This window comes from Solanum stenotomum, chromosome 8 (genome assembly GCF_019186545.1).
Source record: "Solanum stenotomum isolate F172 chromosome 8, ASM1918654v1, whole genome shotgun sequence".
Taxonomy (NCBI): Eukaryota; Viridiplantae; Streptophyta; class Magnoliopsida; order Solanales; family Solanaceae; genus Solanum; species Solanum stenotomum.
In genome coordinates, this window is record NC_064289.1 from 24,379,677 (window position 1) to 24,406,328 (window position 26,652).

At 37.6% G+C, this 26,652-nt stretch overlaps 1 protein-coding gene across 1 annotated transcript in view; it reads left to right on the plus strand.

Moving 5' to 3' along the window:
• The first annotated feature begins 3,475 nt into the window (after positions 1-3,475).
• Positions 3,476-26,652, plus strand: part of LOC125873063 (anaphase-promoting complex subunit 1) — a 40,128-nt gene continuing 16,951 nt past the window's right edge. Inside the window, exons 1-18 of the mRNA XM_049553922.1 lie at positions 3,476-4,008; positions 4,180-4,243; positions 4,988-5,072; positions 5,436-5,716; positions 5,935-6,040; positions 6,143-6,300; positions 7,642-7,829; positions 7,909-7,978; positions 11,903-12,034; positions 14,307-14,794; positions 16,952-17,411; positions 17,690-18,028; positions 21,094-21,177; positions 21,864-21,956; positions 22,065-22,124; positions 23,023-23,121; positions 23,258-23,398; positions 23,923-24,003. Coding sequence (XP_049409879.1) covers positions 3,788-4,008; positions 4,180-4,243; positions 4,988-5,072; positions 5,436-5,716; positions 5,935-6,040; positions 6,143-6,300; positions 7,642-7,829; positions 7,909-7,978; positions 11,903-12,034; positions 14,307-14,794; positions 16,952-17,411; positions 17,690-18,028; positions 21,094-21,177; positions 21,864-21,956; positions 22,065-22,124; positions 23,023-23,121; positions 23,258-23,398; positions 23,923-24,003 — 3,150 coding nt within the window. The 5' untranslated portion in view covers positions 3,476-3,787. The remainder of the gene's footprint in view (positions 4,009-4,179; positions 4,244-4,987; positions 5,073-5,435; positions 5,717-5,934; positions 6,041-6,142; positions 6,301-7,641; positions 7,830-7,908; positions 7,979-11,902; positions 12,035-14,306; positions 14,795-16,951; positions 17,412-17,689; positions 18,029-21,093; positions 21,178-21,863; positions 21,957-22,064; positions 22,125-23,022; positions 23,122-23,257; positions 23,399-23,922; positions 24,004-26,652) is intronic.

A 26,652-nucleotide genomic window follows, 5' to 3' on the forward strand; every position in this document is an offset into this window, starting at 1 on the left:
TACCTAGAACCAATTCAAACCACTGTCCTATTATTATATCTCTCTATAGGAAAAGACCCCATCTCTTCCACTAAAATCTTTAGGTTTGAAACTATTTGGTGTTCCCACCCTGATCTTCCTTTAATAGTGGAGAAAACATAGACTCCTAACCTACTAGAGGCAACTTCCAATTTCGAGGATGATGTATCCATTTGGACTAAATAAACCTTTAGAATTATCTTCAAAAAGAAAAAGAACATCCTTAAAAGGATCGAGGGCATATATAAATCTTCCAACTATCTGAATAGCTCCTTCCTCGTAAACCTCAAACAAGATCTCATTAACGACTACAATAGTATCCTTAAACAAGAAGAAGACTTTTGGAAACTCAAATCTTGGGTTGATTGGCTTAATGACGGGGATACCAACACAAAGTTTTTCCATTCAACAACTCTCATCATGAGAAGAAGAAATAGAATCCAAAGACTTTAGACAAAAGACAATACATGGATAGAAGACCCAACACAAATTTTGAACCATATATAATCTTTCTATTCTTCTTTCTTCAAATCCGGGCACTCGAAATCCAATCTTAACAGGTACCACTAGAACAATATCCCTCTCTGAAGCTGATAAATTCCATCCCCTCCGAAGAGGATATCAAGAAAACAATTCACTCTTTTAAACCCCTCAAAGCACCTGGACTACATGGTCTTAACCCCCTATTTAACCAAAAAATTTGGCATATAATGGGCCCTTCCATTGTCTCTTTCTGCAAAAATACATTTATCGACAATGCATTCCTGAGAATAGCAATAAAACCTATGTTTGCTTAATCCCTAAATGCAAGAACGCCACCAGCTTAAAAAAAATTCGTCCTATCAGTCTTTGCAACCTTAGCTATAAGATTGTTACCAAAATAATTTTCTATAGGCTGCGACCATTCATGAATAAGCTCATAAGACCGTGCCAAACAAGTTTTCTCTAAAATAGGCAGGCTACAGACAATAACATTGTCCAAGAAGTCATCAGCCACTATAAGAGAATGAAAGGGAAATCTGGAAATATGATAGCCAAGATCGACCTAGAAAAAGCTTTTGATAAAGTTGAATGGTCCTTCGTAAGGCACACTCTCTATTACTTTAACTTCCCTACCAATATCGTTAACCTCATCATGTCGTGCATAACCACAAACAAAACAACTATATTATGCAATGGCTCTCGCACAAATTTTTTTAATACATCGAGAGGTCTACGTCGAGGTGATCCCCTATTCCCCTACATATTCATACTGTGTATGGAAGTCTTCTCTCACCAAATTAATTCAGCGGTAACTCAAAGAAAATGGTCCCCCATAAGATTTCTCCTCGTGGACCATACCTATCCCACCTATTCTTTGCTGATGACTTAGTCCTAATGACCCAAGCAACTAATAAAAGCAATCATGTCGTTGATTAGATCCTGAAATGCTTCTGCTCATAGTCTGGTCAGAGTATAAATACCTCTAAATAAAAAATTATCTTCTCCAGTAGCTGTAATAGCTCTATCCGAACCATGATTTCTAACATCTTAAAATTAAAGCTATGCAATCTTTTGGTAAATACATAGGCTTTCCATTTTCCACAAAAAACCTTCTGCAAACAGCTTCCAAATTATCTTGGACAATATGCAATAACGACTAGTCAGATGGAAAACTAAATTCCTTAATATGGTGGGACACTCCACCCTAATTAAGGCCACCTTAAGTAGCATGGCTAACCATATCATGCAATTTATTATGATATCGGTCTCCATTACAAAACACATAGACCAAATTCAACGAAACTTCCTCTGGTACCACAATGGCTAAAAAGAAACTCCACTTGCTCAACTGGGATACTTACTAGAGATAAGGGCACAAGAGGGCTAGGACTACAACAATGTGTTATTAAAAACAGAGCTTTGATCACTAAGTTAGCATGACTCATGTACAACTAAAATAACGCTTTGTGGGCGGCTCTCCTCACCAAAAAATATACTAGGAATTCGAACCTCATAAGACCGACAACCACTTAAAATCCTCCACTCCTATTTGGAAAAACATCACGTATGGCTAGGGAAAATGCGTAAAGAATAGAAGATGGGACCTTGGCAAAGAAGATGAAATTTCCTTATGGTTTAATAGATGGATTCCCAATAGTAATTAACGCGCTCCATACTCAATCTTAAAGACCTGAATCTTAAGATATATGACCTAATCAAGGACAAAATGTGGTCCCTCAATGATTTATCCATTGAGCTCCCTCCAGCCATAAAGATCCTCGTTAAAGCTGTCCAAATTCTCCAAAACTCTTTCCCTCAGGATAGAAAGGTCTGGGACCTTACTGAAAATGGAGCCTTCTACACAAAGTCTGCTTATAAAGCCTTGAGGATCCACAATAGCGACTTCAATGCAAACATTAATTATCGTTGGCTATGGAAAGTTAGTTGCCCCAACAAAATTAAATTCTTTCTTTGGCTAGTTCTACAAACCAACATCTCAACTCCACATGCATTGTCCCTAGCCCTAACTGTTACTTTTGTGGAGAAATTGAAATGAACAAACATATCTTCATGGAATGCGTCATAGTCCAAAAACATTGGGCAAATCTTAGCATCTTCGAAACATTTCCCTTCTTTATGTGGAATATATGGCTTAACATAAACAATAACCTGTACCATAATCTGTCTAAGGAGATCCCCCTAACTCTCCCAAAAACTAGATCTGGAATTCATTTATTTAGCACAGGGGTATAACTCCCCCAAATACCCGAACACTAGACCTCACACAGCTTATTGGACCCCCCTTCCACACGCAAATTTAAATTAAATATTGATGGCTCCTTTAATGTAAATACCAAAGAAGAGGACACATGCGGTATAATATGAGATATGCAAAAAAGCTGGGTGGCAAAGTGCATCTCCAAAATAAACACAAACTCGATAACTGGCGCAGAAATTACAACATTACTACACGGATTGCAACTAGCCAAGAGATGAAAAATGTCCGATATGGAGATCTCTAGGGACTTTGTCGACGTAATGAATATGTTAAATTCTAACTCAAATCCTTATACCAATATTGTTTCTACAATTGGGGAGGCCCCAGATCAAACATGAGTTCTGGGAACAAAACAGGACAGCCGACTTGCTAGCCAAGAAGGGAAAAATGATGAAAGAAAAGCTTTTTAAAGAATGGTCAGTTCCGTGTTTGCTTTGGATGTTTTAAAAGCAGACAAGGGTGGAACTCCTTTTGTCAGTGTCAGTAATTCTAGTAACGTTTATATTACTAATGGATGTATAAATCCAAGACATAACTTAGTCTGTATTGCTACAAGTAATGTGGCTGATTCGATTGTACCGATGCATATTATATAATCAATATTACTCTTCTTGACTATCAAAAAAATAAATAAATTAAAGGATATCTTTAATATATATTTTCCCTCCCTTTTTGTCTTTCAGATTTCATTTTATACTGTTGCCTGGAAATTATCACTGGAATTTTAGGGCGATAGCGGCGCAGGGTGCCGACTGGCGACTGGTTTCACAGTGCTTTTAAGAGCTGATACGGTGGTGGACGACGCAACGGGGGTGAAACCCTATAACTTTGGTGTGTTTCACGCTGAAAAAAAACCTCTGTCTATCACTGTCGAAAAACCATCCCCAGACAACATCATAACCACTTGATTCAACACAAAACAAGAAATAGAAAAGAAAAAGAGCGGGAGAGACCAACTGAGAATACTTTCTGGTAGTCATTCATTCCCAAGGCTATTTGGCTCCGAAAATGTCTATTGGTGCTCGTGAACTTACCATTCTGGGTGACTTCAAGCCCTTCGGCTTGATTGCGGAAGCTCTTGATGGTAAATCCTCCGATACTTGTGGGGATGATTATCGTTACTTCCTCTTCAGTCCAGAAGTGACCAAACAAAGAGATGAAGCGGATGAACTCGATTTGCCATCTCCAAGTGACCGGAGCGATCACGAGCTATTTATAAGAGGGAACAAGTACATTTATCCGTTAAAAAAATTCCATTTTTCTATTTTTCAATCTTTTCTCTTTAATTGTTGTTTAAGTTTACAAAATTGCCATCAAGATAGTCGAAATTCTCAGTTTCTTGTTCTGTGAATATCAACATGTAAAATTTGGCTTACTTGTATTCTGTAACATGATTATAGGATTATATGGAGCATAGGTTCACGAGTCTATAAGAGGTTCACATCACCCTCCACAGTGATAAAGGTAACTCTGCAATCATAAAAACTCACTCTACCATTACCTAGGTTAGAAAATGGTTTTCAAACATTGAATCAAAATTCAGAAAAAAAGTTTTGCTAGTTGTATCACCTTATTGAGTTTACCCAATTTTTTTCATATGCTTTCGTCCTTTGACGTCTTTTTTTTCCTTCCATAAATCATGGTAATGGTCTTTCTTTCCCACCTTACCTTAATTGTGTCTCAGCCGAGCGTAAGGAACACTTATCGCTCGGTGAATCAGCAAAACTAGCTCAAGTCATTGCTGGCTTAACTGAAAATTAATTTTGAGCCATGTGAATGAAAATGTATCCATCTCATCTGCAACTATTGATATTCGTACTTTAGATACATTGTCAAATGTGCAATAAATATGCGAATGACTGACTTGCTTAGAATGTTTAGATGAATCTGTGCAGTTTGGATTATAATTAGCATTTGCAGCTCTTCTGTATGGCTGATATGTGGTTTCACATAAATTTACATGTCCTTGTAGTATTCTCCAATTTTATTTTCGTTCATTTCTTGCTCTGGCAGGTCCTCTCCACCCTCCATTTTGGTGCTGTGCTTAGCTTATGGCACATCTCACATATATGGAACTTCATTTATGATTTTTATTAATTACTTATTTTTTGATGAAGTTTCATTCATTTACTCTTTTTAATCATTTGTCATGTGCATTCTTTCCAATTTTCTAGACGGATGTATAATCAACTTTTAATGGTATTTTAGGCATGCTGGTGTCAGATGGGCAATACTTCAGACACTGTTCTGTGCATTCTACAGAGTGATAGTTTGTCAATTTATGACACGTCAGGTGACTGAACCAGTTTTACTGTTGCATGTTTTATTTTAGTGGAGCTTCTCTCCACACATTGAGTAGTCTCATTGTATATAAAGATTTTCCTTAGAATTAAGAATTTGATTTACTAGTTAATTGAATATAAGGGGAGAATCTGAGATGCTGAATGAGGCTTTCTTGGCAGTTTAAAGAATAGCTGAGTACAAAGGAGGACAAAATGGGCTATATTTCTTCTTTTAGAATTTTCCATTACCAAACCCATGGCAACCTTTTTAGTATTTTATTTTTCCTCTTTTTGTCCAAGTGAATTCCTGTTGTTTTACCATTGCAATCGGTTGTTAGAGGAACGTTACAATGGTTGAGTGGTTTGCCTTGTAGGTGAAGTAACATCTGTTCCTCTTCCTCGTAGCATCACCTCCATATGGCCTCTTCCATATGGTTTACTCCTCCAACAGGCACCTGAAGGGAGCTCGCAAGCACATATTCATTTTTCGTCTTTGAGCCCACTTTTAAGTGCTCGTAATACAATCCGTTCAAAAGGGGATGTTAGTACTCAGCAGAATTATACTGCTGTACATGGTTTAGATTTTACTATCAAGGGAGATGGGTCTTCAATGTCCTCACATCTGATATTAAAGGATCCACTGGAAGAACCTCAGGTATACATGATGCGTTATTTGGCCCCCCTCTGTATCTATTGTTTTTATTTGTATTGTTTTATTTTCTGTATTAGTCTGTTTCTAATCTTGGGTTTTGGTAATATTAAACTGTAATCCAATTGTATTTTCCATTTGTCAGCTGAAGAGGTAGAATTTTCCTCCCAGTTTTTTATTCCAATTTTGATAATAGTGTATTTCTTTTATTGTGATTATCACAGCCAACCTATATTGAGGAGAGGGGGAAATTGAACTTTAACAAAGAAGTTGATGAAAGGACCATTTGGACTGGAGATTGTGTCCCCCTGATGGCGTCATACAACAAAGGTTTTTCCTATTTATTTTCAATCAACTGTTAGATTGTCCCTTCTTTGCTGGTTGACAAAAGAGATAATGGAGTGCATTCATTGTCTCTGAATTACTATGCAGCTAAGCTTCAGCATTCTTTATGGGTTGTTGAAACCATCAACTCTAACATTGAAATGGGAAATTCTAGATTTCCTGATGTTCCCCTTGGAGTGCTAACAAAGCAATTTTCATTCCGGAGGATATGGCAAGGAAAGGGTTCACAAACAGCTGCTAGTAAGGTGTTGATTATTATTGACTCTTTTGTTGCTTGATGAAAAGAATGTCATGCTTCTTTCTATATAGTCATATTTGGGAAATGAATTTAGTGAACAATGCATCTTCATTTTATAGTTTCATTTCGTGCTAAATAATATACTTTCAGAATACTGGACTTGAAGGTCCACAGTGAATCATAGTGATCTAATCTGGAGTTCTAATTGAAATGCTAAGAACTTCAGCATTAGGTGATCAAGAAGAAGTAGCCATAATCTATTGTTATAATCTTATGATACCGATTCTGATTTTATATGATCATTATTAGAAAGATACTAGGTAGTGGTAATTTCTACTACTACAATTTTTGACTTATGCGTCAAACTTATATTGATAAGGGTAAAATTTTACGTTGAGCAGATGGAAACTTTGTAAACGGTTCTTGGGTGTCATAGTTTGGCATATCATTCTGAACTTATAAAAAGATCATTGATGTCTAATTAGAAATTACTATAGGTTTGATGAAAGCCTAGTTTGTGAAGAAATGTCATGGGGCCTGGTCCTGGCCAGGGAAACTTCAAAACAAGTGAAATCTTGGTATTCAAAATCCTTAGTGGAGTCGTTGAAAATAGTCCATAGCCTATACTGTTTGTCACTAAGCCGATGTAATGGACTTCTCCCTCAGCTACATCAAACCAGCCTTAGCTTAGGTTTGGAGAAACCAGGAAGGATCAAAGAGGTTTTGAATGCTGGAATAGGGATGGAAATGCAGGAAGAAAGGAGGAGAGATGGAAGATTGTCTCATCTTATATATGGTGGACAGTATGGCTAGAGAGGAACCCGAGATGTTTTGAAGGAAAACAGAGCAGCATACAAAGATTTAAGTTTAATTGTTTAGCTCTGTATTATTTTTGGTGTAAAGAAGTAGTCTTAGATAGCTCATAATCAATCAGCACAACTATAGACCGGCTGTAACTTGGTAGTATTAGGCTCCTTTGTAATTATAACACTTTTGGTTTTGGAGGGGAACTACACTTTTGAGGTAGTATTCCTGTGGATAAATATAGACTAACTGATACTTTTCTCAATTTTTTTTCACTATTCTGCTTGACAGGGCACTCCAAGATTAGCACATTTTAGGTTTTTCTTCCTAGTGTCCTTACTTGGTCGTACATAGCATACAAATATAGGTGAACTACAGTATTCAGGCGTCTAACTTCCAAGTTTATAATCATATCTCCATAAGAATTAGGAGGTGCCAAATATATAAGAAATAAAAATAAAAAATCATATCTCCATGAATGATTTCATATATCTTTGTCCTTATATATGTGCTTGTCGTTTAGAGTGTCATGTAATTCTCTCAGGTGTTTCTAGCAACTGATGATGATGCATCACCCATTATTTGCTTTCTACTCCAAGAGCAAAAAAAGTTGTTGTCTCTGCGGCTTCAGACTGTAGAAATAAATACCGAAGTTATCTATGATATTAAGCCTGACATGAGTTGGAGCATACCAGCAATTTCTGCAGCACCAGTTGTTGTCACTCGACCAGGGTTAGTTTTTACTATATATTTTGGTTTTCTGTAGCCATGTTACTACTTTTGTGTCTTGACTGGCAATTCTAATCTTCAGAGTTAAAGTGGGCGGACTTCCATTTGTGGACATTGTCGTGCTGACATCAGAAAACACTCTTCTTCTATATGTAAGTTCTATGGCTATCTTACATAACTTGACCTGCTAGTAGAAGACAAATTCTACGCCATGACTTGCATTCCTCTTGTCTTCCCTGTCAAAGTGGAGAACTTCCATTTGATGCATCCTAGAATATTTGCATCAGGAATATGTCTACCCTCTGTATTCACTTTGCTTCTGGCTGAAGATATTGATGACTCTACTTTGCAAAAGTTATTTCTTTGTGTGCTAAATGCTAATGTTCTGTTATCTTCTCCACACAAGTTCTTTGGCTAAAAGGTTAAACTTTTACGTTATCTGGTATGTTTGCAGCAAACATTGTTTTACTCTCTAAACTCCCTTTTTCCTTTTAATTTTTTTTGTATGAATTGTTGTTAGGAACTGTGTAGCTTTTTTGATTTCTTTCTTGTTTACAGTTGGTATAACTTAATAATGTTCATCACTTGTGATGAAGAATTAAGATGAGATGGGACAGAGGGAAAATTAGAAGTTAGTGAAGAAGAATATGTGAATAGTTTGTGTTGTCAAATATACTACAAGAGGTCATACAAGTAACAACAACAACATACCCAGTGAAATCCCACAAGTGGGGTCTGGGAGGGTAGAATGTATGCTGACCTTACCACTACCTCGTGGAGGTAGAAAAACTATTTTTAAAAGACCCATGGTTCAAGTGCAGCAAATTTAGATACAAAGAAGAAAATATAGCAAGTAACAAGGAAACAATGCAAAGTCTACCAGAAGGGAGCAACAACAACAATAACAAAATAGTGCGATAATCGAAACACAATAAACAACATACTAGGATAGATTATTGAAACAATAATAAACAATGATGAATGTAAAAAACAAGAACTACAGTAATACAACTAGTACATTGGCAAACACCAACCACCCTAAGCAAGACAACACTACACTACCAACTAACCTTCTACCCTAATACGTGTCCTTTAAACCCTCCTATCTAATGTCATGTAGATGTGAGAAAAGACTCTCAAGATGGAAAAGTCAGTACCTATCACTGGGGGGTAGGTTGACTCTCATCAAGTCAGTTTTAGATGGGTTACCTACCTACATGATGAGTCTATTTCCAATACCCAAGAGCATTGTGAAGAAAATCAACAGAATGAGAAGATCCTTCGTTTGGCAAGGGAACAAAGAAAAGAAAGGCTAAAACCTAGTGAAATGGGAGACACTCACTTTGAGCAGAAAACAAGGTGGCCTTGGCATGAGAAATCTTAGCATCCAGAATAATTGCTTGCTACAAAAATGGGTATGGAGATTTTGTACTGAAGATGGAGCCCTATGGAGAAGATTCATAGCAGGGAAATATGGCTTGTTTAGCCAATGGACTACTGAGGAGGTGATGGGGTTGTTTGGATGTTGTGTGTGGAAGACCATCAGAAGGTTGTGGCCACAGTTCAATAACAATATTTTTATTAGTGTGGGCAATGGTCTGAAAACAGACTTCTGGAATGAAATCTGGAAAGGGGATGATAGCCTGAGGAACTTATTCCCAAACCTCTACACCTTGAGCTTACAAAGATCTGCTACTGTTGTTCAAGTATGGAGCCAACAAGGGCGGAACTTAGTGTTCAAGAGGGCTTTGAATGATTGGGAAATTGAGGATGTGGCCAGGCTACTAGAGGTGCTAAACACCCCTCCAGCCATATCTCAAAGAAAGGATAAACCAATTTGGAAGTTACATAGCAAAGGAATGTTCACAGTCAAATCCTGCTACTGGAGGATAAATGTCAATCAGTCAGTGACTAAAAAATGGCCTTGGAAGCTAGTGTGGAAGACAAGAAGCCCATTAAAAATAGCATGTTTTGTCTGGTTGGTCATAAGAAAAACTTGCCTTACACATGAGGCATTACAAAAAAGGGGGATGTAGTTTTGCTCAAGATGCTTTATGTGTGAGCAGAAAGCAGAAGTAAATAGTCATTTGTTCATTCACTGTAAAACAACTTCAAAATTGTGGAATATGTTTTTGTGTATACTAGGGGTTAGCTGGGTGATGCCAAAGACAACCATGGAGCTCCTTAATAGCTGGACAAGTATTGGCAACAGAGGGAAAAGTGAAGATTGGTGGAAGACTATTCCAGCCTGTATATGGTGGACTCTATGGAAAGAAAGGAATGCTAGGTGTTTTGAAGAACAAAATGATAGTTTCAGAAGATAGAAATGAAATGCTTTAGTCTTTTATTTTTTTGGTGTAAGCAAGAGTTGGTAGGGGAAAGCATAGAGATGGTCGATTTTAAAGGAAACTTGTAATTCTGTATGGCTTTTTGAGGGTGTGCCCACCACCATGTGGGATGTAAGTTTCCAATTCATCACCCCTTGGATGATGAATTTTTTGTGAATACAAAGTTACCCTTATCTCAAAAAAAAAAACCTAAAGCTGGGTCATATCCTGTCTTATTACCTCTTCCTAATATTTTTCGGACTCCTTTGCCTCTCCTCATACCCTCTATAACCAACCTCTCGCACTTTCTCACTGGTGCATCCACGCATCTCCTCTTCACTTGTCCAAACCATCTGAGTCTCACTTTTTCATCTTGTCCACCACGGAGGGGCTCCCACCTTATTCCAAATATCCTCATTTCTAATCTTATCGCTTCTAGTATGATCACACAACAACCTCATCTTCGCAACATGTGTCTTTTGAATATGGCATAATTCATTACTCCTATTTTCTGAACGTGTGAATTTTGTCTAGACAACACTCCGCCCAATACAACCTAGTTGATCTAACCACCACCTTATAAAACTTCCTTTTAAGTCTTGGTGGCATATCTTTATCACACAAGACACTGGATATGAGATTCCATTTCATCCACCCCGCTCCAATACGATGTGTAACATCATCATCAACTATCAATCTCCCCATTTTATTGGATTATCAACCCCTCGTTCAGAAGATGCATGAAGATGTAGAGGTGGATGTGTGATCATACTAAGAGCGATAAAATTAGAAATGAGGATATTCAGAATAAGGTGGGAGTGGCCTCCGGTGTTTGACAAGATGAGGGAAGCGAGTCTGAGATGGTTTGGGCATGTGAAGAGGAGGTGCGCTGAAGCCCTAGTGAAGAGGTGCGAGAGGTTGATTGTAGGGGGTAAGCGGAGGGGTAGACATAGGCTGAAAAAGTATTGGGGAGAGGTGATTAGACTGGACATGACACAACTACATATTATCAAGGACACGACTCTAGATAGGAAGGAGTGAATGTTGCGTATTAGGTTGAAGGTTAGTAGGGGAAGAGTGTTGTCTTGCCTTGCGAGGTTGTTGCGTGGTACTAGTCGTACCCTTGTAGTTAAGAATACACAAGGAGTATTCTAGCAATACTTACATCCAAAAGTTGCAAAAGAAAGAACTCCTATGAGGGTCATAAGTACTCTAAAATACTAGGAATATCCTCTGCATCTTGAGGATATTCATGTTTACACCAAAAAAAGAAAAGAATCAGACAATTCAGCTTCAAATTCTGCATAGACCAGCTCTTGTTTTTAGAACATCTCTGGTTCCTCTCCATCCATATAGACCACCAAATGCAGGCAGGGACAATCTTCCATCTCTCCCTGTGATTATCACACTATTTTTGCTGCTGTTACTGTCCCTTTTTTGTAGACTTTACATTGCTTTTCTTATTAACTGCTATGCTTTCTTCATTGTTTTCTTCTTTTTGTACTTGACTTTGATGCATTTGAGCCGAGGGTCTTTTGAAAACAACCTCTCTACCTCCACGAGGTAGTGGTAAGGTCTGCATACACTCTACCCTCCTCAGACCCCACTTAGTTGAATTTCACTGGGTATGATGTTGTATATTTGGAAGTTTATGTGGATAGATGTCATCATCTTTGTGCATCACTTCCACTTACTAGGTGATGCTTGATTTGCTCATGAAATATGATATGCCACCTTTTAAAATTGCAGTGTGGGAAGCAATGCCTTTGTGAGTTCAAGTTGTCTCACCTTGGCAAAGATCAGGTTTTGCATGATCCTAAAATTGTTGGGTTAGCAGATGCTGTTGAGGAGCGTATCAATGTAATTGTGAACAGTGGACGGGTATGATTGCTGACTTTATTTGGCTTTTTGTATTTTAGGCTAAAGTAGTTTTGTAAGTTTCTCATTGTGACTGCTGTGTCCCATTTTGTGACTGTTACCAGTCATGGGACAAACATCAGATGATGAGATTGTGAGTCTCTATCAGGTTTACCATGTTGCTTTAATTCCATGAGTGTTAGATGACTAGGATGAGTCACTAAATTTATCTATCATATAAAATAATGAAATTATCTGTGCAAAAGATAAGTACTGAGAACTTCATGCTATTGAAACATAAGGGTAGAGTTTTATATTTTTTCCTTTCTGATGGCTAACTATGTGGTAGCTTTTGATGTGTATATTTCAATGAAGAACGCCTTTCCACATTTCTGCAATCATCTAGGTGAAGATTGATGTGTATTTTTATCTGCTACAAACTGTCATATTGATGTAACATTTATTAGAGACTACAGTTTGTTTGAATGGAATAGGATAAAAATAAGAGATGTAGCTTTCCACTGCAAACTTAGGGAAATGTCACTTTCAGGGAAATTTCACTTGTAGGACATAGCATAACTAGAAGAAATTACTTTCTCACCAACCACTTTGGCCTAATCATCCCTGTTGGCTGATGGAGGATTTCCAAGAAGATATTCTTGTCATCAAAGATGTGATCCTCTAAGATGAGAAGATATTCTTCATATCAAGATATGATCCTCTAAGATCTTAGTATAATTGTGGTAATCTAGAATATCATATCTCTGATTCTTTCTCTTAATGTAAAGATTTAGGTGATTCTATTCCACAATCTTTTATGTATATATAAAGCCATGTACATGACATAGAAAGATATGAATAAAATTATTCAATAATCTTATTCCACAATTCCATTTGTTCAAACAACAATTAAGGTGAAGTAGGGTTAGGAATGAAGAACCATTTATGGCTAACACGTCCACTAAACCAAAAAAGTAATGAAGAAGATGCCTATCGACAAAGCGGTGAGTTGGAGTTGGAACAAGTCCCACTGAGAGGTGACAAGTGGACGTTCCCAAAATGTGTTATATCGGGTAAATTCAATATAATTGACACTTGTTGGCATTCCAACCTATCTTCTCTTTTCAGGGCTGTGATGGTACTAAGTTATCACGACTGGAAATGTTTTTTCTTTTGTCCGTTGTTTTTGAATTATCTTAGTCTCATTGTTATAGGTTCTGCATATGCTGCAAAATCTTGTATAGACTTTAGGTATATTGTTTGTTAGATAGTTAGCGTATATAATAATATATTAAGTGTCCCACATTAGTAGGGATATGGATCCGCCGTTAATGCTCCAGTGCTTTTAAAGCCCTCGCAGGTAAAAGTGTAAAAGTAAGGCAATAAGACAGAGATGTTTGTGGAGATCAAAATCTGTTATCACTAACTCATAATCTCAAACCAGAAGATAATGTTGAGGAAAAGGTGCAAAATATAGTAGTAATTGTGCTAGGTTGTAATTGATGTTTCGGATGGGAAGGAGAGAGAGGGTGGGTGGGGTTGCAGGGTGTAGGTGAGGCAAGCCGAGTTTCATCAAAACATTGCACACGAAGCCGAGCTAAGGAGTTCGTAGAGTTTTCGTGGAGTCATTACTTGGAGGCTTGGAAGACTACTCAGAGTAGGGAGAAAAGGGCTATGTATGCAAAGATGCTATTCTTAAAATACAAGCCCCATACCTAAGGAGACCCTTATTTCATTAAGGGTATTTATGTAGTAGTTAGTCTAGACCTATAAATAGGTGAGAATAGCTCATTTAGACTTAGATTATGTTGTTTGATAATTTGAGTTCAATCTTGAGAGAGTTGAGTGTGAGGCCGAGTGCTGTGTTGCTTGAAATTATTAATAGATTGCTTGCAAGAGGAAACCTTCCTCTTGAGGGTTCATCTCAATGTATAGGTGTTTGTTGGATTCAATTATTTATTTTTGATGAAGTAAGTAGATTCACTTAAAGGCATCAAGAAGATGCAAGCTTTACGTTGGATTCAATTAATTGGAGGTTGTAGCTTTAATATAATTACAGTTGCCCAGTAATTCCCATCTTGTGTCTTGCTTTCTATCCTTAATCTTTATTTCTTGTTCTTAGAATTAGTGTTCAACTTCCACTTTCGATATTACATCAGTCGGGATGGAGATGGTCTTCTTTAAGTTGTTATCCTCAAATCTATTATTTTTTATAACCATATGCAGTCTGATATAGGTCTCTGGAGTTTCTGACCAGGATGGAATTATGATTCCCTTCTTTCTTTTGGTACTTCAGATTTACCGATGTACTTGGCGACGCAATCCATCATCGTCCTTGGCAAATGATTGTATCACTGCAATGGCTGAGGGGCTGAACTCTACGTTGTATAATCACTTTCTTGTTCTCCTTTGGCGCAATGGAGATCAAACATATCTGAGTGGGGCGGATATGACTGCTGATTCTGAGTGGGAATCCTTTCAAAGCGTAATAAAACGAATGTGCAAAGAGTCTGGTCATACTTCTGAAAAACTTTCAGATTCTGTTTCATGCTCTTCATGGGAGTTTCTTATTAACAGCAGATATCATAAGCAATACAGCAAAAGTTATCCTATATCTGGATTTTCAGAAACTTCAATTGATCAGCAGGGGTTGTATTCACCTGGATCATCCATGGGTACATCAGATAGTGGTGGAAGCTCGTTGTATGCTGAATTAGTGACTGAGACCCTAGATACACTGCATACTGTATATGAAAGTTTGAAACTAGACAATCTTCGTAAACGGTAACTTTCCTATTCGTACATCTATTGTTTCATCAGCTCATTGGTCATGTTAAGCCATCTTCTATGTTCATTTTTCATCTGGGTTGTTAATACTAATTCTTTGTGACTCTTCACAAATATTATTGCTGAATAACACATTGCTCTCTCTGCCCAAAGTATCAGAAGAATCTGGTCTGTGGTTCCTTCTTGTATTTTGTGGTGCTTATGATTGGAAAGAAACCAAAAATGTTTTGATGGTATTGCAACTGGATAGTCTTAATCTCAAGGCCAGATGCCTGACTACTCTTTCTAGATGGGTTAATCTTACCCCTGTATATAACCCAGATTCTTTTTTGGATTTTATTAGCTCTTTAGTCTTGGTTAGACATTTGATTGTCAGCTCTTTAGACTTATGTTAGGTTTTTGTTATCTTTTTATGAGCTGATATCTCCCCCTCTTGTGTAACTAAGCATCTCCTTGATGCCTTTGTGATTTATAAAGCACTTCCTTAAAAAAGAACACAATTGAAGGGGAAAACACATTTCAAGTAAGGAAACCAAATCTGGAAGTTAATTTTTCATATTTAAAGCCTACTATCCTCCTATGTTTACCAAAAACAATGTTGTTCTATCTGTGTTACCTGAAAGAGGCAGAGAAAAGAGAGGAATCAATTCCAGCTTATCTTCTTACATTTGACCTTGTATAGAATGTCTTCTATATCTAACTGTTCACATCTACTGTTAAGTTCAGCTTTGATGCCCTTTCTCACTGTACATGTCGTAGATCCTTCTGTTTATCCCATAAGAAATAACACCAAAACCCTCTTTGATATATTTTTATACATTTAACTGAAAATTGGAGCCCTTCTTAGGAGGCATAAGATGGCAAAATTGTAAATATTTGGTGGAGCCTTTATAGAATGAGACTGATGTCTGTGAAATATAATTCAACTGTGACCAATGTCAAGATATTTGTTTCATCGGTTGAGTTGGACAGGATGAATACTGAGAAAGTTTTGAGCTCTTCTGCTGATCTAACTTTCTTTGGATCTCTAAACCACTTTTGTTTTTTTGTAATGTTGGTCCGTGAATTGAGTGGCTAATGGAGGACAGTGGCTAGAATTATAGCTTATCTGCCATCAGAATTATACTAAAAACTTGTAAATTATTATCTCTGAGTAGAAATATTTTAATTATGGAACTGCTTATCTTTTTTTTTCCTCACAATTTCATCATAGTTCTGGAGATACGGATTGACCAGATGCCATAGAAAGTGATCTGCCTTGCTCTTGCAAATAATTAGGAAAAAAGAAAAGAAAGAGAAGATGGTGTCACATAACATAGGTTGTTTGGCCGTCACTTTGGCATTTCTGTGGAGTCCTTTGTTTTTTCATTTACTTCCAATGATTTGTTTGTTATCCAATAACCAGGTATCCGTAAAACGTAAAATTGCAAGAATCTCTCTATAGATGAGCTGTTTGCCATACTATGATGTATTTGGCTGAGTAGGAGAACCCTCCATGAGTCCCTGAGAAAAAAAGAAAAAGAAAAACAAAGGAGCAAGTTATGCATGAGTTTATATCTTTTGGTCTTTTCGGTTTGCAACTCTATGGTTGATAGTTGTTGGGGTAAATTTGAATCAGAACTCAGGTTGTTTCCAACTGAAAACTTTTATCAACGTCATATGATTGACTTTATAAGCCATCTCCCTTTGCCAGGGTAGGGAGGTTGAATGCCTCTGCTCTGGATCATTGAGTTTCTAGTGGGTAAAACATATCTTGCCAATGAATCGGCATTCTGTTTAGGACTCAGTGTTAACCGTTTAACATAGTCTTGCTTATCGACAATCCACCAAGGCACCTACACATACCCATAAGCCAAGCAACTAATAAGAAAACAAAAGGTACCTTTGTAGTAGAGTTCAACTCTTAGAAGTTAAGAAGTAAAGCAGTTTCTGTTGAGGAACTACTCCGAACTAGCTCTACTTGAAAAGTGAATAACTCAACCCTTTGCTTGCTACTATTTGTGCTGAGCAATTTTTTACTGAATTAACTCATTTACCTCTGCAGTTTTCCTGATGTGACCGATTAAGGTTTTCTTGATGTGTTAGTAAAATTCTTTGGCATACTGTGGTTCCATTATCTCATATCATCCACTTAATATACTTAACTTAATGCAGAGATTTGGGTCTTCTGGTGGTTCTATTATGTGATATTGCAGCTTTCCTGCGCGAAGATTGCTACTTGGATCATTACATACGTGACTTTCCTTGCCTCTCAAAAGGCCATGAAGTATCTCTGACCTCAACCTCCAAGAGAATTCCTCCTAGTTTATTCAGGTGGCTTGAGTCCTGCCTGAAGCATGGGTGCAGTTCTGCTAGTATTAGTCATCTCCCATCTTTGATCTTCAGAGATGGAAGTTCTGTTGTCAACTGGGGACGGAAAATTGTATCATTCTATAGCCTGTTGTGTGGTGCTGAGCTATCGGGGAAGAGGCTATCTTCTGGTGTTTCTTGTGCTATTGCGTCTGGATCGTTTAATACTCCGGAGGAACTAACTGTCTTGTCAATGGTTGGAGAAAGAGTAGGCCTACAACAGTTAGACTTGTTACCTGCTGGAGTCTCTCTTCTTCTGCGAGATGTAAGTGAAGAGCTAAAAGAATTTACATCCAATTTCCTATCCAAAATAAAGAAGTGCAAAATTTGGATATTCTGATCTATTCACCTTAACACACAAATATGGCTGGAAGGGTGTTACATAATGATATCTTTGTACCCTTAATGGATGTAGAGTCTGCTGCTTTTAATTGCAGCAGTTCACATCACATAGTTATACTCAGATGTTTCCATGCATTCAAGATCTTCTTTTTTATTTGACTTGGTTTTTAATTATAGAAGGGGTGATTTTGTCTTATGCAGGCATTGGATAAATGCCGTGATTCTCCTCCAATAGATTGGCCTGCTGCGGCATATGTTCTTCTTGGTCGGGAGGATTTGGCTTTCTCACGCTTAGCATATTCAAGAAAATCTGTGGAGCTTGAGCCCCATATGAATGTAAATATGACATGTATGTCCGCTCCTTACATGTTGAACCTGCATCCGGTGACAATTCCTTCCTCAATATCTGACACAATACAGTCAGAGGATAACAAGCTAGAGGATGTAGATTCTGTTGAGGGATATGTGGCTGATGGTATGGAGCATATTTTTAACTCTGGCATCCAGTTGCGTTATGGTCGCGATCTGCGATTGAATGAGGTCAGTTTATTGATATTGTGCATGACTGAAAATAGATGTTTGCAGGCACTGCTTTGCAGTAAATATAAGCCTGCCTCACTTTTAGGAGTGCTATCCATGAGTTTGACCTGATGTTAGAGTCACACTTCGAACTGGGTGGCTATCCGATTACGCTTGTCAAGAGTCGATCCACATACATTTCGTTATGGAAACCTGGCTGTCATGTCAGTTTTATATATGACGAGCTTGACCCTCTGTGTATTGTCCTTTTTTTTTTTTTTGATGAAGTAAGTTTTGTATTAAAATAAAAGGCATCAAGAAGATGCAAACAGATTCCATAATCAAATGGTGAGAACTTCAGGTACTGCAAGAACCTAGTATGAACTGGGAGTTAAACGAGAGGCAAAAACTCAAGGCTGCTAAGCCACTGAGTGGGAGCTGATAAAATCTGAAAGGGAAATAGTGCCATTTACAGTGGAAAGATTGCTCCAACTAAAAATATTCATCAAACGTATGGTTTTAAGAGAGCAGTAAGAGTTGAAGTCTGAAGTCCCATCAAAACATCTTCTATTCCTCTCTATCCATAAATATATAAAAAAAAATACAAGCTGGGATCATTTGCCAGATCTTCGTGATGGATTTATCCACTTTCCGCAAACTCCACCTTTCAACTGCTTCGTTTAAATTGGAGAGGGGTTGTTCAGCTGATTGGAAAAACTGATAGAAACATAACCCAAAGGTCAGCTGCGACAGGACAGTGCAACAACAGGTGGTTTACTGTCTTTATATTGTGGTGACACATAAAGCATCTGCTCACCACCTGAAAACCTTTTTTCTTGAAATTATCATGAGTTACAATGGCATTATGAAGGGATGTCCAAATGAAGCATTTAACTTTTGGGGGGGAGTTGTCTTCCAAACCAGTTTCCAAGGCCTAAGATCAGTCATTACATCAGCTGCATTAATGTGACTATAACCTGCTTTCACTGTAAAGTGCCTTTGCTTGAGTCTCCCCATCTTAAGTTGTCTGGAAGTTGAAGATTCATTGAGAAGTCTGCCAGTAGCTCTTACAAACCAATGAGTTCCCCCAGCTCCCACCTTGTAAGTTTCTTCTGAACTGAATATCCAAGATGCTGCCTTCCTTGTTTTCAGCTATTGAGGAGTCTGGCTCAGTGGCTTTTAGGAACAGCCTAGGGTGGGAATCTTTGAGGGCCTGATTGATCACCCATTTATCCTTCCAAAACTTGGCAGCAGAGCCATTTCCAACCTTAAAGGATACCTGTTTATAGAAATCATCCTTCAGATTGTTAATATGCTTCCAAGGACCAACTCCATGGAGGGGTCTACTCTTTTGGTGCAACAATTATCTAATTTGTCATATTTAGCACGGCCCACTTCTTTCCAAAGGTTTGATTCTCCATTTCCAGAAACCACCACTTTAAAAGTAGGCTATTGTTGTGCTTGCTAAGATCTCTGACAGTCAACCCTCTTTGTTCCTTTGGCAATAAGACCTTTGCCCATATCACAAATGAATTGTGTGCCCTTCACTGTTTCCTTTCCATAGAAGTGTCCTCCTTAGACCATCCAGCTGATCCCTCACCTTACATGGCATTGGTATGAGGGACATGATGTAAGTGGGTATACTGTCCAAGACATCGTTGATTAAAGCCAACCTACCATCCATGGGCAAATGCTGCATTTGTCAGTTTGCTAACCTTCTTTTCCACCTTTTCCATCACTCCACTCCATACCTCAGTTGCTTTGTAACTTGCAACGAAGGGAGAGCTAAGTAAGTGAAAGGGAAAGAACCGTGCTGCACCCCAAAATCTTTGCCAGATCAACAAGTTTGGAACTTCATTAACATTGTATATCTTGCTCTTCATCTTGTTTATATGAATCCCTGAAATGGCTTTACATAGCATGAGTGTCAGATTGAGATATAGGACTTGAAGTGTCTCAGCCCCACAAAATATTAGGGTGCCATTTGCATATAGTAAGTGAGAAACTGAGATTGAGTGATTTGGATTGCTTTCCACCTTTAAACGTTCAATTCAGTGGTTAGTTCTGGCTTTGTCCAGCATCTTGCTCAAACCCCCTCCATGGCTAAAATGAATAAAAAGGGGAAAGAGGGTCCCCTTTGCCTTGTTCCTTTCCATGGAGAGAAAAAGCCAAGAGGGTCCCCTATTCACTAGAATGGAGTACTTTATTGTTGAGAGATTGTATTTGATCCATTTAATCCACCGGTCTCCAAATTCCATTTGCTTTAGCATTTCTAATAAATAGGACCTGCTAAATTTGTCAAAAGATTTCTCGACATCCAGTTTACACAAAATCCCAGGCCTTTGTGTTTTCAATCTACCATCAAACATCTCATTTGCAATCAATGAAAGGTCAATGACATTTTGTTCCCTTCACACCAGCTTCTAGACCACTGTTTTAAGCCTCTCAGCCAGACTTTGACCAAAATTTTGTACACTCCCTATGAGACTTATAGGCCTGAAGTCTCTGAGATGCAAGATTCCCTTCTTTGGGATAAGGGCTATCAAAGAAGCATTGCTGGACTTGACCATGTGGCATTGCTGGTGGAAATGGTTGAGAGCTCCCATAATGTCATCCTTGATGTAATTCCATGCAGTTTAGTAAAAGGTCATTGTGTAACCATCATATCCTGAACTCTTGTCTGGTGCACAAGAGTTGATGGCTGTGCTTACCTCTTCTTCAAAAGTTCTCTCCAGAAAGCTTTTCTCTGCTTGAGTAATGCTATTAAGATTTTCAAAGCTAGCTTTAGGCCTCCACTGCTCATCCTCTGTATACCATACTTGATAAAACCTTAGAATTTCTGCTTTGATTTCTTCCTTATCTACACTGATCTCCTCATTAATCACTAGCTTGCCAGTTCTGTTGTGAAAACCATAGTATGTACATGATGATCCAGTCCAGTCAATGATTTATTAGACCTTTAACTTTGTTTCTCGAGCATACCTGATCGATGCATTCATCACAAAGTTCCTAGCACAGTCAAGTGCTGCACTTGTGTTACTTGTTTATCTTCTTTAATATCATTAAACAATGCTTTTGATTTATAGGTTAGACGTCTTCTATGCTCTGCTAGGCCTGTTGTTATTCAAACAGCTGTTAATCCGACTGCATCAGATCAGGACCTCCAACAGGTATACTGTTTCAATAATTTGGTATGTGCTACATGTTATTTCCAGAACTAAAGACAACACTACCTGTTTTCCCCAATGCTATGTAATGATAATTGTTTTTCCTTAAAATTCTCAACATGTGCCTCTTGTTCTGATCTTCTTGTTGGTTTTCAACCACTGTTCACCTCTTGACCTTGTAACTTACATTTCCATACCCTGTTCATTGCTTGCTAAATTACCGATTTAATACTATATATGTGTTCTTTGAACAAAATTTATATTAGGGCACACATTGATTTGGTAGGTGTTGGAAAGTCAGCTAACTAATTTGGTAAAAAAAAAAGACAAACAAGTAAAGGCATTGCTAAGCCACATTTTGGTGCAATGCTCTCCTTGGACTGGTGACATTTTTAAAGAACATGAACACTGCACCCTAATTTTTTTTCTTCCAGTTATCACCTTTTATTGCTGCTCTAAATGCATCTTAAGGAGGAAATAAAATTTTTGAAGTTTGAACTGCAGCTGACTTGCCTGTAGTAAAGACAAATGTAGAAAGATAAAATAAAAAACTTGAATAGATTAACCAGAGAGACATTACATTGTTACTGTGACATTGATGACCATGTGCATCACTGTATCCTTTACACCTCACATACATCTGCAAGCGTTTGTCTGTCACATTGATTCTCTTTTTTTCTTTTCTTTAGGCTCAATTATGGCAGCTTGCTCAAAGGACTACGGCCCTTCCCTTTGGCCGTGGTGCATTTACACTTGCTACAACCTGCACTCTCTTAACGGAGGTACCATCCTTCACTTTCTTCTACAAATGAAATAGCTCAGCATATTTTCTAATTGACAATATAGAAGTTAGTCCTTGTGTTTTAAGGAAGTTGTTTTAACATCTGCAGGCACTCATGGTTCCCAAGCTTATCTTGGCAGGTCGGCTGCCTGCACAGCAAAATGCAACAGTATGTCTGGACAAATTCCAGTGTACATCTATTTCCATCTATGCATATATTTCTTTTATTAGCAGTTTGGTCTTCAGATAATTGATTGGAGCCAGGTTGATGTTTTACTTATTAAATGTAGATGGAAACATGATTTTGGTGTTTACTTTTTATCCTTGAAGGTTGTTCCTTTTTATGATCTTCAGTAGTTTTTTTGCCAAACTAATGTGGTACGCTTTTCTCTGGCATTGCCCATGTTTCAGGCTTCAGCATTATTATATTTGTTGGCTTTCTTTAGCCACTTGTGAGCAGTATCCTAACCACCCATATGCCCCTCTCCCCAGGCCTATGATTTTTTTTTTTGAAATTGGTAAATTGTATTCATCAGCATTAAGGGTATGCTGGCCACCTCCAAAAGCGAGCAATTACAAGCTTCCTATCAAATCTACAATCTGATCTACATCTTCTATACAAAGTAGTTTACACCAAAGAAGTAGAGCTTCAATACAATTCCATTTTACTTTATGTATGGAATTGGACCTATCTGTAAAGCATCTCTCATTTCTTTCCTTCCATATTGACCACCATATACATGATGGTATTAATCTCCACCATCTCTTTTGACTTTTACTTCCTCCCCTCCTAATCCAGCAACTCAAAAGATCCGATGTGTGCTCTGGCATTGTCCAGCTAGTGCTTGTAATGTTGAGGAATAGGTTCCATAGCTGAGTGGTGAACTTGCAATGTAAAAATAGATGCTTATTGGTTTCCCCTGTTATGTTGCAAAGAAAACACCTGGGAACTAGTTGTCTACCTTTCTTTTGTAGGACTTCTGTCTCCCCAGGCCTATGATTGCCTTGCAACAATTGTGTGTTTGTGAAGTTTATTTTTGTAAGCTGTGCCTCTTGTTCTTGTTTAGGTTAATTTAGATCCAAATGTTAGGAATGTTCAAGAACTCAAATCTTGGCCTGAGTTTCACAATGCAGTTGCTGCTGGATTAAGGCTTGCTCCACCTCAGGTTCGGTTTTATCTATTTGCATGTGGCTTTATCCCACTGTTATTATCCAGTGTTTTTTTAGATACTTCTCTAAGTTTCATTTTCTTACTTGATGCTACTTCCTCACGTTTTGATGCATTGTCTTGTGCTTACGCAGGGAAAGATGTCAAGAACATGGATATTATATAACAAACCTGAAGAGCCCAGTGTAGTTCATGCTGGACTACTACTTGCTTTAGGATTACATGGACATCTTCGCGTCTTAACTATAACTGATATATATCAATATTATTCTCAGGTTGTTTATTTCTTTCCGGACCGATCTGGTTTTATGCAGTGCTTTCCCCTCCTTACTAACATTACAATAACCTTTTCTTTTTCTGATTCATCACATTTTATTTATCGTTCTTCTATTTATACTGCATATGTCATGTAAAATATGATTTTCCCTGCCCTATGGAGAAAAGGGGAAAAGATTAATGCTTCTAAAGTTACTAAAGTAATTGTTAGATACTGTCGACTTGCATTGAAGCTTAAATGCTATGCAAACTAGAATTTATTTGGATGATCGTGAAGGTCGGAAGGATAACTACAGCATACATAGTGAAGTTGTCCACTTGGTAAAATGAAAGATGTGGCAGCAACGCTGTGTCATGTTTGTTTGAGCGACTATACTCAGGTTTCAAAATCCTTATAGAGTGTATTACAACTATAAGTTTGAGAGTTTGGGTTAGCATATATAGTAAAATAGTGCACTTTAACAAATTATAATCTATGAGACACATGCTTATTTTGTGCATACGGTGATATCATACCTTGTAGGAACATGAAAGTACAACTGTTGGATTGATGCTTGGCCTTGCAGCATCATACAGGGGAACTATGCAGCCAGCAATCTCAAAGGTAAGGAATATCTTCTCATTTTCTCCATTGCCTATTCCATTCTTGTCTTTCTTTTCTCCCCCTTCTGTGCATATCAACTGCTGTAACGAAGAGTACTTATTCTCTTTCTGGTCTCTGTTCATCTAATTAGGAGCTAGTCGCTTTGCGACCTATGCATGTTTTGATTACTAGATGGGAGTGCCATTGCTATGCACGGGTGCTTGATGTACTTATTTTAATTTTAACTCAGAGTAGCATATTGCACTTTGAGGTGTGCTTAATTAGGAGTAAAACACCAGAATCTATTGTCGTGAAAATTAGCTTGCACAAGAAAATACTGCAATTTTCTCCAATCCTCTGCTTGTTGCTTTAGCTGAAGAAAGGCTTAATTAGATGTGCAAGACAAAAAGGCACAATCAGCTCACAGTATCTTTCAAAATAGTCCTATCTATTTTATCGTTCAATTTAATCCATTTCCCTGAAATGAAGAAGACACAGTATACTACTTGATTGATAATTCCATACCCTTTTTAGTCAATTTCTAATTTGACCATCTAATATCATTTTATACCTCTTCTATTTATATTACAACTGGAATCTAGTATCAATAATTGTATTACTTGTAATGCCTTATCGTGATATTATAAAACATGCCTCTTACTATTTGATTTATCAAAAAATGGTCCTTAATCACTAATCCTTTATCATATGTGTAATGCTGAAACGTTAAAGGTTGAATGCATTGTGCAAATTTTCATAAGCAGCATTTTAAATTATAAATAAAGTACAATGAGAGTGCACATAAAAGAAAGTAATGAACTGCTTATTGGGTCAGCCGATAAATCACTGTCTCTTTTCACTCCTATCAAGTAGTAAAAGGATCTCGTTTGTTTCATCATTTATCATGTGAAGCAAACCAGCCACTGCAATAGTTTTTACTATAATTTTGCAAGTCTTACAGTTTCAAATGTATACACTCCTAATCCTAAAAGCTTATATTTTGTCTTTTTAGTTTACTTATCCCTATAAGTTTCAAGACAAAATGGAAGGCACTTGAAAGGTAACACATTACTTCCATTGTAGAACACTAAATTTTGAGCTCAAAAATAGGATAACATAATACCTCAAACTAAATTCATTTGGCTGATATTCTCTCCTGAAGCTATGAGGCTGCCTTCCTGTAGTCGTTTCTTTGTATGCCTGCGAAACCAGTACGTATCCATCAACTTCTTTCCAAGTTAACATAACTACATTTAACCCAAAAAAGTTATAGCTACAATCCAAGTGATATGAAAATTTTGTACATGAAATGTGAAGCTAAAGTATAACAGTGACCATCACTCATACAATGAGATTAACTATAAACTTAGAGCAGACAGAACTGTGGCAGTAACATTAGTACGAAGTCGCCATTTCCCTTCCACTACATAAATTTAGTGTTGAATGAAATTCGCCTCCTTTCCAAGTTTCAACAAACAATTAAAAAAAGTAGTGGACCTGATCAATTTTGACGCTTTTGCCAAAGACTTCGAATACACTGTTTATCTAGATTTAAATTTTACTTTTTGTGTATTCAACTTTTTAGTTACTATCTATCTTGTTTTACACAGAATATGTACAAGAAGAATAGTTAACGAGCAAACTTTTGTGGTGAAAAAACTACTTCATTATGTTATTGAGCTGCATGATGATACTTACTGTGATATATTTTTAAGTATCAATGTCTAAATTATTTATTAAAAGGAATTACTGAGCAATGGAAAAAGATTTAGCAATAACCTTAGAAAAATTTCATCTCTTGGAGGTGTTATTTCAAGCTGCAAGTAATTTAAAAGTGCATATTCCATTTGCTGGACCTGCAGATGCAATACCTCTCTTTCTTTGTGAGGCAGACTTACTCTCATCAATAGTGTCTTAGACAGTATTCCCACATCTTGTATGTCTCTATTTTCAGCGCCAAGTTCAATTTTAAAGCAAATTGATAGGCTCAAAAGGAGGTTCCTATGGGAGGGAAACAATCTCACTCACAACTATCTCTTGTCAAATGGCAGTCAATTATTCAACCCAAGGCCTAGGGGGACTGGGAATTAGGAACCTCTAGCTTCACAACAATAATTTAATTATGAAGTGGGTATGGGGATATGGACAAATCAAGGCAGGGTATTGAAGGGACATTATCAAGGCTAAATATGACATTCAAGATCATAGGTGTCCAAAGAAAAGTAGTGAGCCTCATGGTGTTTGGGTTTGGAAACACATCAGCAGTTTCCAAGATGACTTCTTCCAGAAAGTCTCCTTCAAGGCTGGTAATGGGCTCAAGATTAGATTTTGGCACGACAAATGGCTTGGGGAATCCTCTGTAAAAGACTCATTCCCTTCATTGTCCTAGATAGCCTCTATCAAAGAAGCAACAATAGCTCAATATAGAGACAACAACTGCTGGTCTCCAACTTTCAGAAGGAATTTACAGGATTGGGAAGCTAACAACTTCCTTTCTCTCTTAGAAACATTGGGACAAAGCCTTCTCAAAAAAGAAAAAAACATTGGGACAAAGTACCTTGATGGATGTGACTCTAGACAGAGTCCTTGGGGCAATTCCAAAGAAAGGATCTATACTGTGAAAGAATGCTACAACTACTGGAGTTCTCAAAATGGTATCCTGGAGGTATG